This window comes from Sceloporus occidentalis, unplaced genomic scaffold, assembly GCF_023333645.1.
Source record: "Sceloporus occidentalis isolate IW3139 unplaced genomic scaffold, rSceOcc1.0.p SCAF_170, whole genome shotgun sequence".
In the NCBI taxonomy this organism is placed as follows: Eukaryota; Metazoa; Chordata; class Lepidosauria; order Squamata; family Phrynosomatidae; genus Sceloporus; species Sceloporus occidentalis.
In genome coordinates this window covers 1,326,273-1,354,190 of record NW_028317150.1, presented here as the reverse complement: position 1 = coordinate 1,354,190, position 27,918 = coordinate 1,326,273, and the positions used below count along the sequence as shown (strand labels likewise).

Here is a 27,918-nt window from a genome sequence, read left to right as displayed (position 1 = left end):
TTAAAATGCAGAGTTTTATAAACCCCCCCCCCCACAATTTGTTATTTATTATAATTATATTATTAAGGTGAGTTATCATTGAGCTAAAAGCATGGCTTCCTGGCTTTTTTGGGGTCTCAGACACAAATAGTAGAAAAGTTATTTTTAGTGATGTTGTTAATGCCAATGTGGTTCAGCCTTTGTGAACAGAAAAAAAAATTCCTGACCTCACCATGTATTATAAACAGCTCACCCATGAGCTTTTTTTTCTGCAAAAAGGGTTAAGCAGGCACTGGATAACGCAAATCAGTATGCTGACTTTCAAGAAACTCCCCATATTACTTATGCATTATACAGGACCAGGTTAACCGTTCTTACGGGAAAGCTTATAGGGGTTTTCTCATCAAGCTGTTGTGGATATTGAACGAACCTCCTCATCTACCAAAAACATATCTCTTCAAGGCATCTCAAGATGTTACAAGGTGTATATAAAGGAGTAGATGACCTTCTGATAAACCATGATTTTGCTTTATTCAATTTTGATATCAAGATTGTATTCCACGGATTTGCACTGCCTTGACTTCGTCCACTCTGTTCTTATGCACCTGGAACGCTGGGGTGACCCAACGACCACACGAACATTGCTCCCCGTACCAGTTGAAAGAACCCAGCTTGCATTTACACTTAGGGCACAGGAGCTGAAAAACAAAATTGTGTTTTAATGGGAAGATAACACTTTAATAGATCAGAGCTCCTATAAAAGATAAGAACACTTGATCTGTCGTAAAACACAATTACAACAAATGTACCATAGGAACTTAACACAGGTCACCAGAAATTACAAGCTGCAAATTTAAAAGTAGACAATCCTCCACAAATGCATACACGGAAATTTAAATGCCGAGAAATGCACACTGTCTATTTTTAATGTCAAGTGCACATTCATTTTGGAGGCACTTGAAAACTAAATTCTAATTTACAGTAGGTTTGACATACATTATTAATCCAACGAAGGTCCAGCATAGCTCTTGTTGCAGGGATTATTTGCTAGCATGCCGTGTTTTTCTAAAACTTTACTGAATCTTAGAGCATTATTTAAGTAACTTGACGTTTCCCACTAGCAGTACTGCTACTGACACAGACTCCTTTGGATAAAGCCACTCCAGGTTCAATATTGTGGAATATATGGCAAAGGCTAATAGTGGCAACATTTTAAATTAGTTTAGTTAACATTTGAATTGTAGCAAATATGTAGGAATAAATAATTTGTACAGGAAAATATATTGTAGACACAGGAAAACAAACTGCTGAGATGGCTAACATAAAATAAGGTAGCCTGGAGAATACCAAACAAATAATTTAAGAAATGATAAGGTTCACGCTAAAATAAGGACAAACAAACAAAACAAAGCAGAATACTGTTATAGTCTTTCCACCTTACCTGCCCATCCATTACACCTAGCAGAGCTTCTTCCATCCACTGCACAGGCTCCACAAAGTAGGAGGTACACTTTGTAGTGTCCAAGGCACATACCGAAGTCAGCTTCTTGTGCGCAAATGCTGTCGGGCCAGTGCCCAAGACATGATTAAGTATACTGCTTTCCCGGAACAAGGAACGTCTAGAAAGAACAGGATGACAACATTACATGCGGATCAGCTTTAACAAAACGTTTGCACCATAAATGTCCTGTATCAATGCCAAAACGAAGGATATGTTTTAGAGCCACCCAAAAATACTTGTATATTGATATTTGACTTTTAAATGTCTGTACATGTCTACATGATATTCTACATACTTTTTTTATACCTTTCCTCCTCATACAGTTTTTTTTTTTTATTCTATGGTTTAAGATATCCGGACATAACAATGATCTGCTCCTTAACAGGTCTAACAATTAGGTAAATACAACCTCAGATGAACAACACACGACATATTAAACTGTGTCTTGATTTTTTCAACAAAAATAAAGCCAAAGTGGAGAAGCCATATATGAAAAACTAAGTACACCCTTACTGGTTCCATACAAATAAAGATGCCAAGTAACAGACAGGTGCTGCTAATCAAATGACATTGATTAATCCATCAGCAAATTAAAAAAAAAAAAAAAGTTTTTTAGTTCTGGAGTATTTAGATGTTTGTTAAAACAATGCCAAGGAGGAAAGACATCAGCAATGATCTTAGCGGCGGTCTCTCTCCAGAAAGTGTTTTGAGGCGATTCAGCACTCGTGGCTACGCTCTGTGAATTTGTGTGGACTGCCGCAAAGGTGGCATGTTATGTCAGTGCCACGTTTGAAGTTACTGAGCTCTTCAATACGTCACATTCTACTGTCTGTTTATGGACATGACATACCTTTGTGCTTAATTTTATACACCTGCTAGAAATGGATAAGCTGAAACTCAATAATTAGAAAGGGTGACCACATACTTTAATACACTTTATTAGGTGCACCTTGGTAGTACCGGGTTGGACCCCCTTTTGTCTTTTGAACTGCCTTCATTCTACCAGGTGCTGGAAACATTCCTCAGATTTTGGTCCATATGAACATGATGGCATCACGTAGTTGCTGCTGATTTGTTGGCTGCACATCCATGATGCAAATCTCCTATTCCACCACATCCAAAGGGTGCTCTATTGGATTGAGATCTGGGGACTGTGGAGACCATTGGAGTACAGTGAACTAATTGTCATGTTCAAGAAACCAGTTTGAGATGATGTAAGCTTTGTAACATGGCTACTTCCAGCAGGATAATGCACCATCAGAAGATGGGTTTCACTGTGGTCATAAAAGGGATGGACATGGTCAGCAACAATATTCAGGTAGGCTCTTGTTTTCAAACAATGCTCAATTAGTACTAAAGGGCTCAAAGTGCGACAAGAAAATGTCCCCCACACCATCAGCTTGAATCTTTGATACAAGGCAGGATGGATCCATGTTTCATGTTGTTTATGCCAAAGTCTGACCCTGCCATCTGAATGTCGCAGCTGGAATAGAGACGCATCAGACCAGGCAACGTTCTTCCAGTCTTCCATTGTCCAATTTTGGTGAGCCTGTGCGAATTGCAGCCTGGGTTTTCTGTTCTTAGCTGACAGGAGCGGCACCCGGTGTGGTCTTCTGCTGCTGTAGTTCATCTGCTTCATTGTGCTTTCAGAGATGGTATTCTGCATACCTTGGTGTAGGGTGTAGAGTGTAGGGCTGCAACTAACGATTACTTTCATAATCAATTAGTTGGCCGATTATTTTTTCGATTAATCGGATAAAAAAAAAAATGTAAATTTTTCATTTATTTAAAATACTTTAATAAAGTAACATAGGATGTAAAAAACAAACAGCACTAACTATAACTGCCCCTAACTTTCAGTAGGCCAAATATTAATTTTATACTCACCGGTTAGATGAGTTCTTCAGCCATTAGGACGGAATAGGAAAAGGGCGGGGCCAATCTGCACTTTGGCCCCACCCCTTTCTGGCTCCCTGTTCCTCCCTGCAGTCACTGCCGATAGGCCCCGCCCCTTTCTCGCCAGTGACTGCAGGGAGGGACTGGAAGAAGGAAGTGGGTGAGCCAATCGGCAGTGACTGCAGGGAGGAACTGTAAGTAGGAGCTGCTGCAACTAATTGATAATGAAATTCGTTGTCAACGATTTTCATTATCGATTTTATCGATTAGTTTTTGAGTTACTGTTGCCTTTATGTCATCTCAAAGCGGTTTGCCCATTCGCCTCTGACATCAACAAGGCATTTTCCTCCACACAACTGCCACTCACTGGATATTTTCTCTTTTTCTGGCCAGTCTCTGCAAACCCTAGAGATGGTTGTGCGTAAAAATCCCAGTAGATCAGCAGTTTCAGAAATACGCAGACCAGCCCGTCTGGCACCATCAACCATGTCACGGTCAAAGTCACTTAAATCCCCTTTCCTCCCCATTCTGATGCTCGGTTTGAACTTCAGCAAGTTGTTTAACCTTCTCTGTGAGTTCTGCTTGGCTTTTGCAGTTGCATTTAGCTTGGACACACAAGCGAATCCTGAGCTGGGGCGAATCTCCTAAGTGACATCTCTAAGTGAGGAGTTACAAGCAAAGAAGGAGTTAAAAAGCAAGAAGGAGGGTAAAGTATAAATCCTTGTGATTGCATATAATATATTTATATATATTTTGCGCCTTACTGTCTGTTTTTGCCAGTTATTGGAGCTATCCCCATTGCCAAGATGTCCTCCATGTTTGACAATGCGGTCAGGTGTACATCTTGCTCAATGTATGCAATCCTTGAGCAGCGCTTCGAGGGTGCATATTGCTGTGCGAGATGTGTGCGGGTTGCTCATTTGGAAGCACAAATCCTGAGTCTAGAGGAGCAACTGGCAACACTGAGATCTATTGACAACTTGGAGAGGAGTCTGCTGCTCACTGAGCAAGCTCTCTCGCAGGTAGAGGTGGGGGAGGATAGTGGGATGGAGGTACAGGACTGTCAGGCAGCTAGCTGGGTTACAGTTAGAAGGCGGGGTAGGGGGAAAAGTGCCAGGGAGGCTAGTCCTGATCTAGCACACCCCAACAAGTTTGCCCGGTTGGCAGATGAGGGGGATGTTAGTTCAGAGTTAGCAGTACTGCAGCAAGTCACTGCCTCTGACCACCAGAGGGGTGTCTGCTCCAGTAAGGAGGGAAGGAGGAGCGCAGGGCAGGCCAGACAGGTGCTGGTAGTGGGGGACTCAATTATTAGGGGGACAGACAGGGCGATCTGTCACAAAGACCGGGATCGCCGAACAGTGTGTTGTCTGCCTGGCGCTCGAGTTCGGCACATCGCGGATCGGGTTGACAGATTACTGGGAGGGGCTGGAGAAGACCCAGCAGTCATGGTGCACATTGGCACACATGACAAAGTGAGAGGGAGGCGGAGTGTCCTTAAAAATGATTTCAGGGACTTAGGTAGCAAGCTTAAGGCAAGGACCTCCAAGGTAGTATTTTCTGAAATATTACCTGTACCACACCAGAGAGGCAGCGGGAGATTAGGGAGCTAAACAAGTGGCTCAGAAGCTGGTGTAGGAAGGAGGGGTTTGGGTTCATGGAGAACTGGGCCGACTTCTCTGTCGGATACAGGCTCTACGGTAGGGACGGGCTGCACCTCAATGGGGAGGGTGCAGCTGTGCTTGGGGAGAAGATGGTCAGAAGGGTGGAGGAGTGTTTAAACTAGGGAAAGGGGGGGGAGGGAAACTACAATATAGAAGGGGAAGATAGTGTAGATAGAGAGCTGGGGCTTATAAATGTACCTGGGGGTGGAGCAGAGGGAGGGGTTAGAATAGTTAATAGGGATAGGCTTCATAGGGAAAAAAACCATACACCTCTAAATTGTATGCTTACTAATGCCAGAAGTCTGACCAATAAAACTGACGAACTGGAGTTAATAATGTCTGAAGAAAATTATGACATAGTGGGTATAACAGAGACATGGTTGGATGATAGCTATGACTGGGCGGTTAACATACAGGGGTATAGTCTATTCAGGAAGGATCGGAAAAAACGAAAAGGGGGAGGAGTTTGCCTTTATGTAAAGTCCAGCCTAAAGGCCACACTGCGGGAGAATATATGTGAGGGAAATGATAATGTGGAGTCATTATGGGTAGAAATATATGGAAAGAAAAATAATAAAATACTGATCGGGGTTTGCTATAAGCCACCAAATATAATGGAAGCAGCAGAAGATCAATTATTAAAGCAAATAAACAAGGCAGCTAATCACAATGAGGTGGTTCTTATGGGGGACTTTAACTATCCCGACATAAACTGGGAAAGCGAGACCTGTGAATCTCATAAAGGAAACCGGTTTCTGACTATAAGTAAGGATAATTATCTGTCCCAAATGGTACAGGACCCGACCAGAGGGGGCGCCCTACTGGACTTAATATTAACCAACAGACCTGACAGAGTAACTAATGTGCAGGTCAGGGGGCATCTAGGAAATAGTGATCACAATATGATGCATTATAACTTGTCCTTCAATAAGGGAACTCTTAGAGGAGCCACAAGAACTATGAACTTTAGGAGGGCAAAGTTTGATCAACTAAGAGACGCCCTTAACACTGTAAATTGGGAAAATGTCCTCAAAAACAAGAGTACAGACGCTCAATGGGAGATTTTTAAGAATATCTTAAATTCTCACTGTGAAAGGTACATACCGTATGGGAATAAAAGAGTCAGGAACAAGAGAAAACCAATGTGGATAAATAAAAATGTAAAGGGGGCAATAAATGGCAAAAAAAGGCATTTAAGCTACTAAAACAGGAAGGCAGTGAGGAAGCACTAAAAAGCTATCGGGAAAAAAATAAAATATGTAAAAATCAGATAAAAGCAGCAAAATTGGAGACAGAAAGACTCATTGCCAAAGAGAGTAAGACAAACCCCAAAATGTTCTTTAACTATATAAATAGTAAAAAGGTTAAAAATGAAAGCGTTGGCCCCTTAAAAAGTAATGAGGGAGAAGTTATAGACGGGGATCAGGAAAAAGCTAATCTATTAAATATATTCTTCTCTGCTGTATTCACAGAGGAAAATGAAATGCCAGGTAATATACAGCAGGATGAGATAAATGCCCCAGTACATGTCGCCTGTCTAACGCAGGAAGAAGTGCAGTGCCGCCTAAAAAAAATCAAAATAGACAAATCACCAGGTCCAGATGGCATTCACCCCCGCGTTCTAAGGGAGTTAAGCAATGTAATAGACAGACCCCTATTTCTAATATTCAAGGACTCTATAGTGACAGGGTCTGTTCCCCAGGACTGGCGCATAGCAAATGTTGTGCCAATATTCAAAAAGGGGGCAAAAAGTGACCCGGGGAATTATAGGCCTGTTAGTTTAACTTCTGTTGTGTGTAAACTGTTTGAGGGTTTCCTAAGAGATGCTATTTTGGAGTATCTCAATGAAAATAAATGTATGACTCCATATCAGCATGGGTTTACAAGGGATCGGTCCTGTCAAACTAACCTGATCAGCTTTTATGAGGAGGTGAGCTCAAGACTGGATCGGGGTGAATCGCTGGATGTCGTATATCTTGATTTTTCCAAAGCATTTGATACGGTGCCACATAAAAGGCTCGTACATAAAATGAGAATGCTTGGGCTGGGGAGAATGTGTGTATGTGGGTAAGTAACTGGCTCAGTGATAGGAAACAGAGGGTGGTTATTAATGGTACATACTCTGAGTGGGTGACTGTTGCTAGTGGGGTACCACAGGGGTCAGTTTTGGGTCCTATTATTTTTAATATATTTATTAATGACCTTGTAGAGGGATTGCATAGTAAAGTATTAATCTTTGCAGACGATACTAAGCTCTGTAACGTGGTTAACACAATAGAGGACAGCGCACGATTACAAATGGATCTGCATAGGTTGGAGGAGTGGGCTGGGATGTGGCAGATGAGGTTCAACACAGATAAATGTAAGGTTATGCACATGGGGAAGAAAAATCCAGGCTGGGAATATGTATTAAATGGGAAAACACTGGGGACGACTGACATGGAAAAGGACTTAGGAGTTTTAGTTAACAGTAAATTTACCTGTAGCGACCAGTGTCAGGCAGCTGCTGCTAAGGCAAATAAAATCATGGGGTGCATCAAAAGGGGCATAGATGCCCACGACAAGGAAATAATTCTACCCCTGTACAAGTCACTAGTCAGACCACACATGGAATACTGTGTACAGTACTGGGCACCAGTGTACAAGAAAGATATAGTGGAGCTGGAGAGGGTTCAAAGACGGGCAACCAGAGTAATAAGGGGAATGGGAGGACTACAGTACCCAGAAAGATTATCAGAATTGGGGTTATTTAGTTTGGAAAAAAAGACGGCTTAGGGGGGACTTAATAACTATGTATAAATATATAAGGGGGCAGTACAGAGATCACTCCCAGGACCTATTTATACCCAGGACTGTATCTATAACAAGGGGACATCCTCTACGGTTGGAGGAAAGAAGGTTTCTGCACCAGCACAGACGGGGGTTCTTTACAGTAAGAGCGGTGAGATTATGGAACTCTCTGCCAGAGGAAGTGGTAATGGTAAACTCAATAAAAGAGTTCAAAAGGAGCCTGGATGTGTTTCTTGAAAGCAATAATATTACAAGTTATGGATATTAGATTAATAGGGACAGAACGTTGATCCAGGGATTTATTCTGATTGCCATATTTGGAGTCGGGAAGGAATTTTCCCCCTGGTATGGGGCAATTGGCATCTGCTTCATAAGGGTTTTTTGCCTTCCTCTGGATCAACACAGTAGGGACACAATATGTATATAGGTTGAACTTGATGGACTTTGGTCTTTTTTCAACCTTATGAACTATGTTACTATGTTACTTCTGCATGCCTAAATGCATTGAGTTGCTGCCATGATTAGCTATTTGTGTTAACAAGCAATTGAACAGGTGTAACTAATAAAATGGCCAGTGAGTGTGGTGTATTTGACAAATTTGACCAAATTATTTCCAAAAATTAATACATAGGCTACTTAAAAGCCTCATTATAAAACAATATTATCTCCTACCTGCATTTCCTACATCTGTAGATGATATCTGCAGTTTTTCCCATGGAACTAGGGTCTGAGGCAAAGATTTCTTGTGGGAGCTTCTTCAACTCTAAAAAGTAGTTTCAGAGATATTTAAAAACGGCTTCACAGTATAGTTTTAAGGCATGGGCAGATGCTTGTGTAAAGGAAAACTACTATGATTTCCAGAAGAACTGAACACTATAGATGAACTAGTAAAAGAGACTGAATGTAAACACGCTAAAGCTCAAAGAAGTACTTTACCATACTAGTTAAACCACCTTTAAATCTCACGTATGAAGTGTTTAGCTAGTTGATTTTATGTACATCTATTTATGTAAATGCAGGTTTCTTTCTGTCAAGGTATTTCATTATACGCCAACCTTAGTCTTCCGGTTTCTCAGCTGCTACAGACACAACCCCCTCTGATGCCAACACCAGGCATGCCATTACATAAATACTGAAACATATGAAAGCAAATAAACCAGCATAAGCCCCTAAATTGATAATGCAGTGTAAAGTGTCGGATACATGGCTGACAATCGCAGTCACAGAAAACAGCTCGGCAGCTATATTCAGCACCAAAGCATTTTTACACCTGAGGATGCCATTTTCAGCATGTCTGCTATGTTCTTGCACAATCATTATTTCTCTCTCTCTCCCTCTAGTTTATATTTTTTCAATCAGCATCACTAACACGATACTTTAACCTAACATCTAACGGTTCACGTTCCACTAATATGACCTCTGCGCTACATGTTACACTATCCCATAATGCATGAGATGTAAGGTTAGTTATTTGTGTGCTAGTTAGTTCTGAGACACTAAAAACACATTTGAAAAATAAGCCCCAAACCAGGGAAGGAAAGGAACAGCAGCAAAAAAAAAAAAACATACCATATGAAAAAAAATGAAATGTAACATCCTCCAAATTCAAATTACCCCATAAAAGTATACATTTAGGAATAGGAGACCTCTCAGTGTATTCAGCTAAGGTTATTTTTTTTTTTTTTTTTATATACAGTATCTCACAAAAGTGAGTACACTCCTCACGTTTGTGAATATTTTATTATATCTTTTCATGTGACAACACTGAAGAAATGACACTGCTACAATGTAAAGTAGCAAGTGTACAGCCTGTACAACAGTGTACATTTGCTGTCCCCTCAAAATAACACACAGCTATTAATGCCTAAACCTTGGCAACAAAAGCGAGTACACCCCTAAGTGGAAATGTCCAAATTGGGCACAAAGTGTCAATATTTTGTGTGGCCACCATTATTTTCCAGCACTGCCTTAACCCTCTTGGGCATGGAGTTCACCAGAGCTTCACAGGTTGCCACTGGAGTCCTCTTCCACTCCTCCATGACAACATCACGGAGCTGGTGGATGTTAGAGACCTTGTGCTCCCCCATCTTCCGTTTGAGGATGCCCCACAGATGCTCAATAGGGTTGAGGTCTGGAGACATGGTTTGCCAGTCCATCACCTTTACCCTCAGCTTAAGCAAGGCAGTGGTCGTCTTGGAGGTGTGTTTGGGGTTGTTATGTTGGAATACTGCCCTGTGGCCCAGTCTCCGAAGGGAGGGGATCATGCTCTGCTTCAGTATGTCACAGTACATGTTGGTATTCATTGTTCCTTCAATGAACTGTAGCTCCCCAGTGCTGGCAGCACTCATGCAGGCCCAGACCATGACACTCCCACCACCATGCTTGACTGTAGGCAAGACACAATGTTAGAAAAATGCTTATGTTATCGTAAATATTATTGCTGACAAAGCCATAAGAAAGTAGAAAATGTCTAGTCTATGATATATGCACGAGTTCGCACCAACACATCTACTCTGTTATTCTATTCTAATATATATATATGTGCAAAGGGTCAAGTCTAGGCCATTCTTAATTATGCAGTTTAAGAGGCGTAACCTGCTTGAAAAGTAACCAATCAGAATGATGCATGCTATTAGAAGTAGATAAGAGGTTATATAAACCATGTAATCCAAACGTGTAATCAGACAACGCTTCGATGTATGCGTGTTGTGTGTCTTGTCTCGATTATGCGCATGATCTAAATAAATTAAAACTCTTTCCAAGGAGAATTCGACCATTAATTCAGCCAACACCCAAAATAGCTTTGTACTCCTCACCTGGTTGCCACGACACACGCTTGACACCATCTGAACCAAATACGTTTATCTTGGTCTCATCGGACCACAGGACATGGTTCCAGTAATCCATGTCCTTAGTCTGCTTGTCTTCAGCAAACTGTTTGCGGACTCTTGTGCATCATCTTTAGAAGAGGCTTCCTTCTGGGACAACAGCCATGCAGACCAATTTGATGCAGTGTGTGGCGTATGGTCTGAGCACTGACAGGTTGACCCCCCCCCACCCCTTCAACCTCTGCAGCAATGCTTGCAGCACTCCTACGTCTATTTCCCAAAGGCAACCTCTGGATATGACGCTGAGCACGTGAACTCAACTTCTTTGGTCGACCATGGCAAGGCTTGTGAAACCGCTGTTTGGTCTTGCCCACCGTACTGCAGCTCAGTTTCAGGGTTTGGGCAATCTTCTTATAGGTTTAGACATTAACAGCTGTGTTAAATTATTTTGAGTGGACAGAAAATATACAGGCTGTACACTAACTACTTTACATTGTAGCAGAGTGTCATTTCTTCAGTGTTGTCGCATGAAAAGGTATCAAAATATTTACAAAAATGTGAGGGGTGTACTCACTTTTGTGAGATACTGTATGTATTGCTATGTTGCTTTGGAGTTTTTGCGCAGCGTATGTGGAACTGCACAAAACACCATCAATTTATATTCAACAATATCATCGGACAGCAATGCCCCCACCTGTATAAGTTTGGCATGGGAAAACTTTTAGACGCATAGTAATGGATGCACAATGTACCTGCACAAAATTAGACCTCCCGAACTCCTTTTTTGTTTAGAAGTAGACATATTATAGAACATCACTAAGAGCATTTATTGGGGTTTCTTGCCATCATTATATACAAAAATAGCTGTATTGTAAATTAACATATTTCCACAAATGCTGCATGTGTCTTACACAATATTTCGCTGCAGAAAATTATATCCAGTAGACTAACAAAAACTGCTTGTTTTGTGCATTTGTACGAATATCTGCTGACAAGGGCGATTCTCAATGAAAATTTAATTTTGTTACGATTCGTCCTGTCACACCAACTGGTGTAGTATGTACATGGACTGGCTACCCGGTAGAGATGGCACGGCCAATTTCAGTATGTGAGGGGTTAACTCGATTGTATAGGCATATGGTGCCAAAAGGGCTTTTAAGATAAATTGGTCTTTTGAAGCTGGGACTCCAACCAAGGCCCTCTGCCAGGTGTGAAATTTTACAGGGAGGCGGTACCTTTAAGTCTGCTAGCTGAGTCATTCACCATACGCCTGTATCCCCTCATAGATACTGGATTCTTTGATATGCTAAGTGACCACTAGCAGTCAGGAAAACCATTTCATATCCAGGTCATATCCAACCCATATCAATAATAACTCATATATTCATTATCATACCTCCTTGTGTGCATACCTAGAACGGGGAAAGCGCACCCTACAAAAAGAGTACAAACATGGCGGCGCCACTTAACCAGTTTGGAAGGAATTGTGAAGTCTATGATGTTCAGTCATAAGTAGCAAGTGTGACATATCTATGGACTTCACAATTTACAGGAAATTCATAAATGCATGAATTATGGCTGTGGCAAGCACAGGAGGGACGATATAATGAAAATAAGTTATTTGGACTGATATGTTTCCACCACACAAGGGGGAGGTCACTTATGGTACACCTTCCCTCCACTTATACCCCCTTTGGGCCGGCTTGGAAACTCGATATGAACTGGGAAAGAGTATAAAGTTAATGAGAGAAGATTGGTCAGTGTGCTTACTAGGGGCCAAGATCTAATTTTGAGTAAGTCGCCATCTTTCCTCGCCGGAGCCCTACGGACAGAAAAACTTACTTTACCATTCAAGTGAGTAGTTAGGTTTTCTGTAATTTTCTCCTTTTTATTTTATCCGTTGGTGTAAATAATCTGTTTAAAATCTTTTTTTGTATGCACTGTGATTTTTTGGTTCATAATAAATATTCCTTTATTAAGTTCTGCCTTTGTATGGTAAAGACTCACGTTACCGGATTAGACCAGTTTTTTGGTAATTTTAAATCACGTAATTATTGTGTGGGTTTTTAGTCTGATTCGCTTGGGGGACCAAGGCACCCCATTTAAAAATTGTCTTGGTGGTGGCAGCGTTATTTTGATATTAGTTATATCATTATAGTCAATTGCAGGTGGTATTAAGGGTGGATATTTTTATTTTTATCACTATTTTCGGTCTAGGGCAGACAGATAGTGAATTTTAACCCTTTTACCACCAGAACCAAGTCACGTGCGTTCGTGACACGTCCATTCGCTGCCATTACAAACAGCTTTAGCGCTCCTTGATGAGGTAAAGTGGAAAAGGACTGTGTGTAGGAGGGTACATATAAATGAATGATAGCAGCCAATGGTCTCATTTATGGTTACGACTGTGATTGATGGGTCCAACAACATGCAGGAATTTTTCCTTACTTTTTTTCACTCTGGCAAATCAGCATTTACAATGGAAGGGATAAGCATTAGATATTTAAGTGTGCTGATATCATTTTAACTTGTCAGTACACACTGATGAGAGTTGGAGTGTGGAGTAACAGTATATTTTAGTGCAGAAATTGTGCTGTTGTGGGGTGGATTGGAGAAGCTGTAGTGTATGTATATCATTTATAAATACCACTTACAGGGACTGCTTCAGAGATTTTAGACTTAGATTTTGGTCAACACAAAAACTATTGTGACAAAATTAGGCATTTGACTGTGCTTACACACATTGTGTTTTTACAGTGTCCTGTACAGTGGGGCTGGACATGTACTAGTGTCTATTCCTAGTGCCATTCTACTACTGCACCTGCTGCCATATCACCATCCTTACTCTGAGGCATCAATTAATCAAACTGGTCCATTTTTTTTTTTAAGAAGTTGAGCCCCATGGCATGCTGCTGGATGTTTGTGTCCATTGGTACAGTGCTGCTTTTGCTGGTGGCGGTGGTCCTGTAGTGCAAAACCAACTGAGGATCTTTCTTAACCTTGAGGAGGTGCTGTTATAGGTAAAGGGCGAGTACTTCAGGGAACACACCCAAATGTTTCTGAATAAAAAATGTTGTTCAAGCTGAACGGATGGGAAAAGAAATTGAAAAATTGCGTCCAAAGGGTACCCAAATAGGAGCCTATACTCCCTTCTCATTACTTGATAGAAGGGATAAGCATTACTATTCTTCCCTATATGTAAAGGCAGAAAATTATTTCCCTTAAACAGGCCTTGCATACCTTGCATTACTTGCTTTGTACAGTGTTTGTGTAATGACATACACAATGGATAAATAATTCCTAAAATATAATATATAACTATTTCAACAGCATTCAAATGGTAAACGAACATTAGTTAAAAAAAAAAAACAAGCTTGTACCAATACACTCACCAGGATATTTCTCTGTGACTTTCTGAAGACGATACTGCTTGTAGGTTGGACTTGTCAAATCCACCTCACAGCCCATTGCTTCAAACAATGCCAGCTGGTTGACAAACTCTTCATTAATCCTGAATTGACCACATAAAAGTGGTTAGAGATGTGGAATAATAAAATTAAGTTTGCAGTTAAATCCTCAGCCCCTAAAAATAACTATTGTGTTAACCTCTAAAGACTAAAAGAGCCTTAACCAAAAGTCCCCATTTGGAGCTAGATTTTCTTCTTGTCTAAAGCAACATGGTTATAGTTTAAAATAGCCAAAGAACTAAAAAAATTAAGCTTAAACTCAAAATCTGCTTAAAGAAAAAAAAAAATTTCCAGTGGCACGTGTCTTCCTCCACCTCTGAACCTCTACCAAAAGCCTGGGAGTTTGAGGGTTCTACGCAGTTTCGTGGCTGTTCCTAGCACTGCACTCTTCTGGACAGAGTGTTCTAATGTCCATTGGCGCCACTCGCTCAGCTTAGGAGTCACAGCCCAGAGTACTCCTATAAACACTGGGACCACTTTGGCCTTCACTCTCCACATTTTCTCTATTTCTTCTCCAGCTTCTCCTTCCTGATGATGATAGTTCAGTATGGTTAGATCTTTTCTGTAACCTCCGCTCAGCATGCCTGATGATGTCCACAGGCCAATCATAGTGTAATTAGTGCACTCCGTGAATGATTATTACAGGAGACTAGAGCTGTGAGAGGCCTGTGTAGGAGACTAGAGGGGAGAAGTTAAGAAAAGGCCACTGTAGGAGACCCGAGGGGAGGTTCTCAAAAAATGTTTGCCATGTAATTTTAATGATGGGCATATGCCCTTGTGTATGTTATATATTACTTATGAATCTATGTGTGCTTACATTCCAATGAGCAACATTTAAAATAAAACCTACTTGACATCAGGTTTTATGATCTGCAGTCGTGTGTAGGCATCTTGAAATGTAAGGTTTTCTGTATTCATTAAATAAGCTGTAACAGCAGCAGCACTCCGACTCATCCCAGCATGACTAGAAATTAAGAAAACGATTTGTTAGCCTTTTTACGGTACTTATGACCAAAACCCACTGATGTGTGATTCTAGTATAAAGCAAGCATAAACTTTTTCCATTTCTAGTATGAAATAAAAAATAAGTTTTCAAAACTATTGTGCTGTTGTCTTTGTTGGGCAGACCGACAAGTGTGTGTGTGTGGGGGGGGGGCACAGACATACCAATATACATACAGATACACATGCACACTCACACATCCTCACGTAATCACCCCACTGCTCACTAATACAGAATCAAAACGCACTCACAAAACTTGCACATACAAACACATTAAAACATCCTAACTGTCATCATACACACACTCACGCTAGGACAATGATACTCACACCGCCACGCTTCCTCACAAATTTGCCTCAACTGGAGCTGCTCACACAGTGTGCAATATTACAGCAAGGTCATGTGGACAGACCTGTACCAGACAGACATACTGCTTGTACTAAACAATAGAATGGCTTCACCAGTACTGCCATAAAGAATTAACTTGGTGGTGGTTGAGCAGATCTCTAGGTCTGCAGATAAAGGAGGCTTATTTGGGACAAAGCAAGGTAATTCAACACAAACAATACTGGGTTTAGCACTTTATTTAATCCTATCTTTTGCATGGGATTTCACCCATCAATTTGAGTTCACATAGGGACAAAATAGATCTGAAAGTTTGAATTACAGCATATTTTGTCTGAACAGGACCTAATTTTAAATATCAGACTAAACTTTTTAAATTAAAAAAAGCATGAATACCAGCAAGGGCTGAAATTTATGTAAATTTTTGACACAAGAGCAGGCCTATTTTATAGATGTCAGTAACGGATATCCCTATGGCGATCAATATGGCACAAAAGTTTGGGATTTGCAGATTTTAACAACTTTGATTTCTTCATTCAGATGTACCATGTATAAACAGTGCAGACAGTCTCTTTATACATCATATTCTGGTAAGAGTGACTAGCATTGGTAAAGTGATGCAACACACCAATATTTTATTACCAATATCTACTGTAGAATTGTGGATTACATGAACATTTTTCTCTATTCTCAAAACAGGGCTGACTATTCAATTATTAGGGGCACATAAAAAGGAAAAAAATCAATTATAAACTATTTATTGTTACATGTCCTTTTTATATATATCATATAACTGACGAAGTTTGAAGAACAAATATAGTATTATGAAAAGGATTATATTGCTATAGTTATACCTAGTTTAAAGTGATTTTTTTTAAGTAATTCAAGCAGAAATTATTAGTTTTCAGGACTAGAAGATAACCAATAAACAAATGCATCAAAAATAGTCCTCTTTTTCAGAAGCTTTCAGGCATAAATCAATAAAAAAGTAAAGCTAAAAAACTCACCAGTGAACAAGGACAGCTGATCCCGATGTCCCCAGAGCATCTTTCACAAAGTGTAAGCATGCCGGTAAACAGCTCAGGAAGTCAGCACAAGAGTCATCCAATACATGAACAAACTTAACGTGGAATGAGTCCACATTCTTTGGTGTCTCGCTGTCCACAGTCAGTATATGCGTGATACCATCTTTCCGTAGCAGTTGTGGATCTGTTGTGTCACTGGAACTTCCAATGTATAGCCCTGGTAGCACACAGATCATCTTTAGGAGCGCGATGACAGACAGACAGACCTTGGCTTCTCTCTTGTGTATTTTATTGCGATTACTCAGATGCTATGAACAGCCATTGACAATATAATGGCTGAAAATTAGGAAGGGACATACAGCAACTAAACGCGTTGATTATATTGCACTTATTCTCTGCGCCGGCGACATGCTTTGGCTACCAGCATACGCGTTCCAGCTTCCACTGCAGTACTTCCGGTGTTGAGCGGCTTTAACTTCCAATAGCTGGAACGTGCCGCCGGAAGAAGTTTCTTTGATAGTTTTATGCTCAAACGGTGGGCGTAACGGAAAGTCGTTAATGTGCCTCAGCGCATGAAGCGGTATTATAAATATGTAGTATGAAACTGGCGATGACCATGATAATAATAATAATAATAATAATAATAATAATAATAATAATAGGCGTCCAGTCAGTGGAATGTCACATGTCGGTTAATATGCAGCAAGACACCCAGACTAGCTGATATTACCGTTTAATGCAGCACGGTCAGTCCTAGCTCAAATGCAAAAAGATTGCTGCCATTGCACACTCCATGACTAACTCGAGCGGAATACCCGATAATCTCTCTTAGTGCTCTGCCTCAGAAGGTCGTAGCCATCACAGACCATAGTAGCTTAATACAATACATTGGAGTCAAACTATCAGACGCTTTTTCTTTAGATTAGCAAAAGGTGCATTAGACCTGGAAATGTGATAATAATCATATAATGTTACAATTCTGAGTGGATTTTGCAGAGTTCTCACACAAATATATCTCCCTACAAAATTAGATACGTTTATTAAACAAATTAAAGGTAAAATTAGATACATTTATTACAAATTAAAGGTAAATATCCGCTCATATCTAGCAAATTACCTTTTATAACATTTCTGCATATATTACAAAATTCCACCATTGGACCAATACATTTACACTGCACATATCTCACACACACACCCCTATATAATATCTTACAATATGGTGCATTTTTACTGTGGAAATTTAAAGATATAGCACCCCAAATATCAGCGCAGTACTTGATAAATGTCATATTTCAACATTCTACATGGGGTTAAAAAAAATTCCCCCATTGGACCAATACAGTTACACTGCACATATCTCAAACATACACCCCACTATTATTTCTGAGAATATGGTGCATTTTTACTGTGGAAATTTAAAGGTACAGTGCCCCAAATATCAGCCCAATACATAGCAAATGGGATTTTTCAACATTCTACAGGGGGTTAAAAAAAAATTCCCCCATTGGACCAGTACAGTTACACTGCACATATCTCAAACATACACCCCACTATTATTTCTGAGAATATGGTGCATTTTTACTGTGAAAATTTAAAGATACAGTGCCCCAAATATCAGCCCAATACATAGCAAATGGGATTTTTCAACATTCTACATTGGACCAATACAGTTACACTGCAGATATCTCAAACACACGCCCCTCATTATTACATAGCAACCGGCATTTTTCAACATTCTACAGGGGGTTAAAAATATTCCCCCATTGGACCAATACCGTTACACTGCAGATATCTCAAACACATGCCCCACTATTATTTCTGAGAATACGGTGCATTTTTACTGTGGAAATTTAAAGATACATAGCAAATGGGATTTTTCAACATTCTACAGGGGGTTCAAAAAAATTCCCCCATTAGACCAATACAGTTACACTGCAGATATCTCAAAACATGCCCCTCTATTATTTCTTACAATACGGTGCATTTTTACTGTGGAAATTTAAAGATATAGCGCCCCACATATCAGCCCAATACATAGCAAATGGGTTTTTTCAACATTCTACAGGGGGTTAAAAAAAAAATCCCCCATTGGACCAATACAGTTACACTGCAGATACCTTAAACACATGCCCTCTATTATTTCTGAGAATATGGTGCATTTTTACTGTGGAAATTTAAAGATACAGTGCCCCAAATATCAACCCAATACATAGCAAATGGGATGGGTAGAATGTTGAAAAATGCCGGTTGCTGTCTACTGGGCTGATATTTGGGGCGCTATAGCTTTAAATTTCCACAGTAAAAATGCACCATATTCTCAGAAATCATAGAGGGTGGTGTGTTTGAGAAATGTGCACTGCAACTGTATTGGTCCAATGGGGGAATTTTTTTTTAACCCCCTGTAGAATGTTGAAAAATGCCAGTTGCCGTCTACTGGACTGAAATTTGGGGAGCTATATCTTTAAATTTCCACAGTAAAACTGCACCATATTCTCAGAAAAAATAGAGGCGGGTGAGTTTGAGATATTTTCAGTGTAACTGTATTGGTCCAATGGGGGAATTTTTTTTAACCCCATGTAGAATGTTGGAAAATGCCGGTTGCTGTCTACTGGGCTGATATTTGGGGCACTATAGCTTTACATTTCCACAGTAAAAATGCACCATATTCTCAGAAATAACAGAGGGGCATGTGTTTGAGATATCTGCAGTGTAACTGTATTGCTCCAATGGGGGAATTTTTTTTAACCCCATGTAGAATGTTGAAAAATGCTGGTTGCTGTCTACTGGGCTGATATTTGGGGCACTATAGCTTTACATTTCCACAGTAAAAATGCACCATATTCTCAAAAATAATAGAGGGGGTGTGTGTTTGAGATATGTGCAGTGTAACTGTATTGGTCCAATGGGGGAATTTTTTTTAACCCCATGTAGAATGTTGAAAAAAGCTGGTTGCTGTCTACTGGGCTGATATTTGGGGCACTATAGCTTTAAATTTTCACAGTAAAAATGCACCATATTGTAAGATATTATATAGGGGTGTGTATGTGAGATATGTGCAGTGTAAATATATTGGTCCAATGGTGGAATTTTGTAATATATGCAGAAATGCTAGAAAATGTAATTTGCTGGATATGAGCGGATATTTACCTTTAATTTGTTTAATAAATGTATGTAATTTTGAAGGGAGATATATTTGTGTGAGAACCCTACATAATCCACTCAGAATTGTAACATTATATGATTATTATCACGTTTTCAGGTCTAATGCACCTTTTGCTAATCTAAAGAAAAAGCGTCTGATGGCATGACCACTGATTTGAAAGTGTCTGATAGCTTGACTCCAGTCTTAATACGCTATTGGGACAATCATCTATAATTCAGACGGTTTGACCAGCTACCACGGGCACGCCTGGCACTTGCACGCCTGGCACTGTAGGTTTTCAATAATAATATGTGTGCAAACAGCATATCATCAAGAAGAAACAAGGGGAAGGATAACGGGAAACATATAGCTAGTATTGTCCACCCAAAAAGAGTAAAAAGTCTATCTTATTGCGCCATTCCTTCAAGGCTTCTATTGGAGAAAGTACAAACACCAGCTCTCACACGTAGGACTTGTCAGCACCCAGGTTGCACACAAAGGACTTGTCACAGCTCCTGAGTTACAGCTGAAGAACTTGCCCAGCACCCAGGTTGCATACACAGGACTTCTCATAGCACCCAGGTTGCACACAAGGGACTTCTTAGATTTCTCTTTTCTCATTAGTTAACTTTACCCTTTCTCACTATGCCCCACCTTTATCTTATTCACTTACCTTGCTGAGGTCCTGTGATGGGAGCACTAGGCCTTGTACTCACTGCTGCTTCTCATGGTGAACGGGTTCACTGCTGAGTGCTAGGATGTGATGTCATATTCCAGAGCTCCTCAACAAGCAATGGCACCATTACGCAGAGCCAGGTGGTGGAAGGGACCGGAGGAGAACATTTTCAGCCACCACTCAACGCCCCTCTCTGCACTCCACTCCCTGCCACCTGGGTTCTGTGCACCCATGCTCCCGCCTCGGCGCAGCCCTGACTACCAGCTGCATAGATTTGTGATCGCACGGCTAGAAAGTTTAATGGAAGTTCATCCCGACTCAGGATCTCACAGTTTTCCTTCAGCACAGTGTACCCCAATGATGCTTCTAAGTTGGCAACTTAACTAGAATGTTAGGAGAATTTTCTTTCATCTGCTCTCCATGGAGCAAAAACTGGTTGCTTAACTTATGTAGCAAGTCCTGAGGGTCAACCCAATGCTTGTAAGCGTTAGTAGTGTTCATATGGGGCAAAACACACCACAAAAAAAACAGCTTAACACAGTTCACGCTTACGTGCTTAAGCATAAAGAGTGAGTGCAATACATCTTTTACTAGTATATGCCTATTTTGATGCAGACAATGCTGCAGTATGCACCTTGTTCTGCTTTGTCATTTGCTACATAAGCTGAGATAAGTTTGGAGTGTCTACATTATATTTTGCACAGTGTTTTTATTGCTGGGCAATATCTATTGAGCATATACATTGACTTACCCCTGCCCATTCCAGTTGGTTTCCTAACGCCGCTCTTGCTTACAATGAAATTGTGATATAATAAATCGGCATACACAAAAAATACAAAAATGGAGGGTATTAAAAGCCCCCAAAAATCACTATACATAGATCTCCATAAATAAATAGAGAGAACATCTTACCCACTAAGAATATCTCGAGATCTTGCTATACCGCCAAAATCATGAATCCATCATCATATTAACTTGCAAGTGGAACAGAGAAACATGGAAGCCCCAGAGGAAAAGCAACGACTCTCTGGAAAGATGACTTTTAGAATAACACAAAAGTAAAGATATGCAAGATCTCACCTTTCCTGCAAGAATCACACATCCATCATTAAATTACATTAACTTGCAAATGGAATGTGGAAGTTTTATGTAAAAATACAGAAGCCCCAGAGGCAAAACAGAAACCAATAAGACCATAAATATTTAGATGAAACCAAAACAGATGCGGTATCGGCGCTGCCATGGCAACAGTGGTAAGCGCAGTATAGCCAGCATAGGCCTCTAACAAGAACAGATTTTACTTCATATAATATATAGATATATGGATACATACATATTTATAGAAGTGTACCAGAGATTATTTTATTATTATAGTATATACATTTTTATATACGGTATTATTAAACAATAATCACCTTAAATTCATAAATAGATAAATTATGAATATACAATCATTTTATTGTTATAAAATATAGATTGTTACATGTTTGAATCTCCATTAATAGATAAATATTGCCTTAATTACATGATATAGATACATTAATTTACATATAGAGTAAACCTATTAATTAATCTGACATGCAATAGGAACATAAGGCTTCTATAAGCTTTGGTCTCTTTCCCATCGGTGTAAATGTATTTCCTAGCTATCCAGTCCCTCAATAAGTGAAGTAAGCTGAAGTAAGCTGGCAATATTAAACCAACTCTATTGTCCTTCCTTCGCTGCCCGGACAACACACCGAGGGATCTGGATTTTAGTCTCATAGTCAGACCTCTATTTGAGGTCTGATTATAAGACAAGGGCTATTTTTCAGAGCATTTGCTCTGAAAAAACCTTGTCTTATAATCGAGCAAATACGGTAGTTTCACCCTACTAATTCTAGGTTTAGCTCTTTTCTAGATACATGTAGTAATCCTATTATTGATTGTATTATTATTATTATTGATTGACAAAAATAAATGTAAAAACAATCCGGAAATGTCAAAAAATACAGCCGAGGGGTCAAAGCCAAAACAGGTAGTCAGAAAAGCCTGGTCAGGAACACAGAAGACAGAAGGCAGTGGAGTCAGGAACAGAAGCCAGGATCAGGAACCAGGGTCATACACAAGAATCAACAGAATCAAAAGTAGCAACAGCAGGAATGCCATGTCTGAAACCACGTAAGGACAGTGAAGTACTGAACTTAGCAACTTGAATAACCAGAACACAGCAAAAAGGGGCTGGCTAATTGACAAGTGATCAAGTAGAGGTGTGTACCTGTTTACTAAGCAGAAAGCAAGTAGGAGTAGGGTAAGGCTGAGAACCTTGACAGTACCCTGGTCTATTGGGAAAATGTGTATGGAAGACGGAGGAGGGTGGAAGCATGAACATCAGTAGTGGGGACCCAAGAGCCCTCCTCCGGACCGTACCCTTTCCAGTGAACTAGATATTGTAAGTGGCCTCTAGACACATGAGAACCAATAATGCTCTGAGTCTCATATTCCTCATGTTTGTTTACACATACTGGCTACGGATGAGGTAATGAAGCGGGTACACACCAACAGTTTCAGGAGCAAAATGTGGAACTCATTTGAAATGTGCATATTAGAGCGAAGATCTAAGTCATAAGCCACTGGGTTGACCTGCAGAAGGATGTGGAAAGGACCGACATAACGGTGGGGCCAGTTTTTGGGATGGCACTTGGAGGTTAAGGTTGCCAGAAGACAGCCAGACACTCTCCTCGACATGGTAGGTGGTAGTGGGCGAGCGCCTACGATCGGCCTGGGTCTTTTGATGTCGCATGGATTATTGGAGCGAGTCCTGAACCTGCACCCAAGTGGATTAGCGTACCCTTAAGTACCCAATGTACCCAATGTGGGAATGCCCTGTGGCACAAATGTATCGAGCAACATGGCCGGTTGAAACCCATAGTTAGCCATGAATGGTGATAACCACACGTTGAGAGCACTATTGCGAGCAAACTCTGTCCAGGGTAGCAGGTCAGCCCAGTTGTTGTGGTGGTCCGAGATTAAGCAAAAAGTGTTCTATTCCGCTGCACCACTGGACTGGGGGTGGAAAGCCAAGGAGAAGGAAAGCTGAATTCCCAATTGTGCACAGAAAGCGCTCCAAAACCTCATCAGCCTGCAGAGATCTGGCTTCTTTATAAAGCAATCATCTCTTATGCCATATATTTAACCCCCTAACATTATGTGATATAATTTTCAACACCATATTACTGTTATTAAAAAAAATAAACAAACTATATCAAAAAAATTGTAAACAGACAAGAAGAAAAATATATATGTTAGGGGTAAAGAAAAAGTAATTTTAAAAATATTAATTGGCACAAGAGAAAGCATAAGTTTCTATGCAGTCTGAGTAAAAATTTTACAATAAATACATTAATGCCTAAGAAATTGAGATATGCTATACAATGAATCACGATGGATGGAGTGGAGGTGACAAAAATGGAAAAAAAACTCTCCCAAACATGGGAGAAAAAAAAGATAAAAAACAAATAGGGCCAGTGAGGGGGAGAAAAAATTACCCCCTCTCAACCAAAAATGGAGGCCCATAAGTGGGGGAGTAGAGGAGGGTAGGGGAAGCATCAAGCCAAATGTTGCACTTATAAACTATAACCTTAGGAGAACAATCATCAATTTTAAGCAAATCTGCAATCAACAATATTAAAGAACAAAATCACTTTTTCCTTCTTAGAGTTGCACCCGTCTTAAAGAATAAAATTACGAATCTTTTTAATAATAACAAGATATCAAATAAATGATTAATAAACCAATTATTTTCTCCTCAACGTCTTAGGAGGTCTAGGAGTAAGTGGTTCTTCGGACACCTCAGGATTTAGTTGTGCAGCTACGGTAATAGCCTCCTTTGCAGATGTAATAATCATGTCCTTGTGTAGGATACAAGGTGGGGAACCCAGTATGCAGGCTACCTTCCTGACAGGGGAAGTTTGGCTGAAAAAAGCAAAGTCTGGTAGCAGATCCAAAGGTCAGGGTGGGAGAGAGCTGCGAAGTCCGTAAAATAAGCCAATAGGTCGGGATAGGAGAGGTCAGGAACAGCAAAAATCAAGCCAGAGGTCAGTAACAAGAATCCAATACAAAACTGCAGCGTTAACGAAATAGCTCCATCAAGCACAATAACTGAGCACTGAGTGAAGCTCAGTGCCAATTCTTGAATCCACCGCCAGGGGTCACCCCTTCCCCATACGTGGTGCCCTCGACAGAAAAATTGGAAACATTTTATATGTTGAAATTCTGCAGGGATCTTTGCTCTCCTAAAGGCAATTAAAAAGTTATCCTTAACTTTGTAATAATGGACCCTAGCGATCGTATCTCTGGGAGCATCCTTAGAAGCAGAGGAGGGTTTTGGTAGACAGTGGACAACACAGCCCAGATAAGGGCCTTAACATAGTCCTCTAGTTCTTGAGGCATAATAGAGTCAGGGATGCCCCATATCCTAACATTGTTCCTTCTGCTCCTGTCCTCCAAGTCTGTTATTTTGGTTAAGGCATTGTCAAGTTTCATTTCGAGTTGAATTACCTTAGTTTCCAGCTGGTTATGAGACTTCGCCAGATGATCAACACTATTTTCAACGTCGGCTCTAATTTAGAGTTTGTTAATATCCTTACGGATCCCCACTAAATCACCAACTAAGTCTTTCCGTAAATCTTCCTGTAACTCCCCTTAAACTAAACTTCAATTAAGAGCCGTAGAGAAGCAGTGATCGCCGACATCTCAAAGCTTGTTGAGGCCTGCATTGTTGAGGCCCGTGGGGCCTGTTGCCCTCCTCCATCCCCTGATTTTCCTGAAGGAGAAGTTGTCTTGTCGATTGTTCTCGGAAGTGACAAACCTTTTTCCAATTTTTTCATTGAATTCAACAGAATCTAGCCTACCTTATCTACGCAGCATCGCAGGAGTTAACGGAAGCGGAAATCCGTAGGTTCGCCATCAGGAGTTAAAGGGCCGTGCAAGTGAGTCTATTGGTCACCTGCAGGGGCCTCCTCTGGCATCAACCGTTCCAAATAGCACATGGGGGGGAAGAATTACCAGATTCGGAAAAAATGGCAAAACGCTACTTGCACTTATTGCCCAACAACGTGCAAAAAACCTCCCAAAAATAAAAACATTGGGTATTTATAAACTCAGGACAAATAGAGTCTATTTAGCAGATTTTTTCATTAGCTTTTATAGAGTAAAAAATTTTTCAAGCAAAAGTACAATCAAAACAATGACATCTAAAGAAAGCCCTTCTTGTCCTGAAAAAAAACCAATATATAACTTGTGTGGGTTCAGTAAACGTGAAAGAACAAAATTACAGCTAAACACGAGCAGCGTAGAAATGTTAAAACAGCCATTGTCACAAAGAGTACAAAAAATGAAATCAGCCATTGTCACGAAGGGGTTAAAAACGACTACAGCTGTAAAAGGTAGTTTGGCTTAATATAAACCATAAGCCAACATAAGATTATTTTGCATATCTTTAAAATCATGTAAAAGAAAAGTAGTCAATGAGGGTTTTTCAGTTACTTATAGTTTGGGCTTCCTTAACAATTTTTCCTTTCTCTAAATTGGTCACATTAGAGGTTCTAAAGATTTTTGACACCACTTTTTTGAATGGTCATGGGCAACAGTAGACATGTTATAATTTTGCTACTTTGTTATATTCTATAACCCTATATACTATAACTATTTTTTATGTTATATTATATAACCTTTTTATACATTTAAAAATCCTGAACAGCAACATTTTTATGTTCTAATAACCTATATCCTAAGCCATAAAATGGTTAGCTTACCATAGAAAGACTTTTTTCAGGGTCTTTAGCATTGCTGCAAACAACTCCAAAAAGTGACATACCTGTGATGACATATAAATTGCTAGACATTTGTTGAAATTTTGCTGTTCAGGAATATTTTATGTTTATATTATAAAAACTTTTTTTAATATGTTACATTATTACATTTTAAAAATCTGAACTGGAGCAGAGATTGCAAGCCAGGCTTTCGCGTCCTCATCAATGCCTGACCTCACATATGCTCTACTGGATGAATGGGGACAATTTCCTCAAAACACTCCAAAGTCTTGTTGAAAGCCTTCCCGAGAAGTGTAAGATGTTATAGCCGCAGAGGGAGGACTAACTACATATTAATTACGTATTTAGAATGGGATGCCATAAAAGTCCCTGTTGGTGTAATGGTCAGGTGTCCCAATACTTTTGTCCAAATAGTGTGTTTATATATATCAATAAAATGTTTTTAAAAAGTTATAATTTTTTATTAATTTCAGGTGCACATTGGAATTTTGATATCTGATCACCCTGTGCCCATGGACAGAAGTACTTCTTTCTAGAAATGAGGCTTTAATCCATGGATAGGAAGTATCCTTCACTAGGTCTCAGTGATAGCAGGTCTTTTCAGCTTGAAGGATAGAATTTATACACTTGTACCCAGAAGCTATCACTTTTTAGGTAGGCAGGGATAGGGTTTAGGTTGCAAGTATAGAGGTGTATTTCCCAACCTCTACATACCCCTCCCATTGCCCCATTTTTAACTTTTTGTATGCCACTTACTCTCTGGCTTATCCCTTATATTGTTTATAAAGGGCCATCAAGTTTATTGTTATTTTGTTCTCTCTATTTTTCCTGGGATTACTATAGCCCCAGATTTTTATTTGTAGCTATTAAATTACTTTTTTTATTCCCCTTTTTCCTTTCTATATTGATTGTTCAGTGGATTTAAATCCTTCCCTACGACTGTCCGGGAGATATCTACATAATTTCATCTTCTTTTTGGATACAATTTTTCAAACTTCGTTTTTGGTAAGACCAGTCTTTTGGTTGCTCTGATTTAATTTTGTTCTGCTCTTAGTAAATTTACAATTATTATTCTTTTCAGGGTTTCCTTAATATAATAATAACTACATAATACAATTTTATTTTCACTTTGTCCTTTGATGGCATTCTCATTTTAGTGGTTTACTCATTTTTATCCTTACACTGTTTGAATTTAGCCTTTATTTTTGTTCACGTGTATATTGTGGTATATGTATGCATTTGAGTTTCATTTTTTTTATTATTTGTACACATTAGGTCTATGACTGATGTAGGCATGATCAAACTGTTTAGATTTATGTTGCGTCACTATATGGCACTGTTCTAGTACATTATGATATGTATGCCTATGGCTTTCTTTTAATCATTTGTAGATATAAGATTGTTTCTAAAGTCTATGTATGATGTGGGCATTTTAATACATTTTACATTCATGTTGTGTCACTAGATGGTGCTGTAATAGTAATTACATTTTATTTTGTTTGTTGTATTATGTGGTCATTTGAGGCCAATGTATTGTGTCTCAGAGACCAGTACAAACATAAAGGCAGGACCCCATGCCCCATCCCACCTCATGCTCTTTCCACTATACTGCTCCATATTCTCAATAGGGCCATTAGGACCCAAAGTTCCAAAAAATAAAAACGTTTCCTCAGCAAGTGAAGTTGCCAGTAAAATAGTTGGCAGGGGGGTACTTCAAAATGAAATTCCCTTTTTAATGTTGCATGTGTTTCTTTTGTACTATTGTAATAGAAAATAGCTCTAGATCCTG

At 39.8% G+C, this 27,918-nt stretch overlaps 1 protein-coding gene across 1 annotated transcript; it reads right to left on the bottom strand.

The window, feature by feature from the left end:
* Positions 1 to 524: 524 nt before the first annotated feature.
* Positions 525 to 16,731, bottom strand: DUSP12 (dual specificity phosphatase 12). Its single transcript, XM_089501307.1, has 6 exons — positions 16,478 to 16,731; positions 14,973 to 15,086; positions 14,048 to 14,166; positions 8,500 to 8,590; positions 1,421 to 1,598; positions 525 to 677 (listed from the first exon to the last, which is right to left on the bottom strand). The coding sequence occupies exons 1-6, from the start codon at positions 16,729 to 16,731 to the stop codon at positions 525 to 527; spliced, it is 909 nt and encodes a 302-aa protein (XP_089357433.1).
* Positions 16,732 to 27,918: the final 11,187 nt, after the last annotated feature.

Coding starts and splice junctions, on each gene's coding strand:
- DUSP12 (XM_089501307.1), bottom strand. CDS start 16,731: ATGATCTGTGTGCTACCAGGGCTATACATTGGAAGTTCCAGTGACACA. Junction 14,167..14,972: donor ATCATAAAACCTGATGTCAA/GTAGGTTTTATT, acceptor TGGTCAATTCAG/GATTAATGAAGAGTTTGTCA. Junction 1,599..8,499: donor TACAGATGTAGGAAATGCAG/GTAGGAGATAAT, acceptor TGTTCTTTCTAG/ACGTTCCTTGTTCCGGGAAA.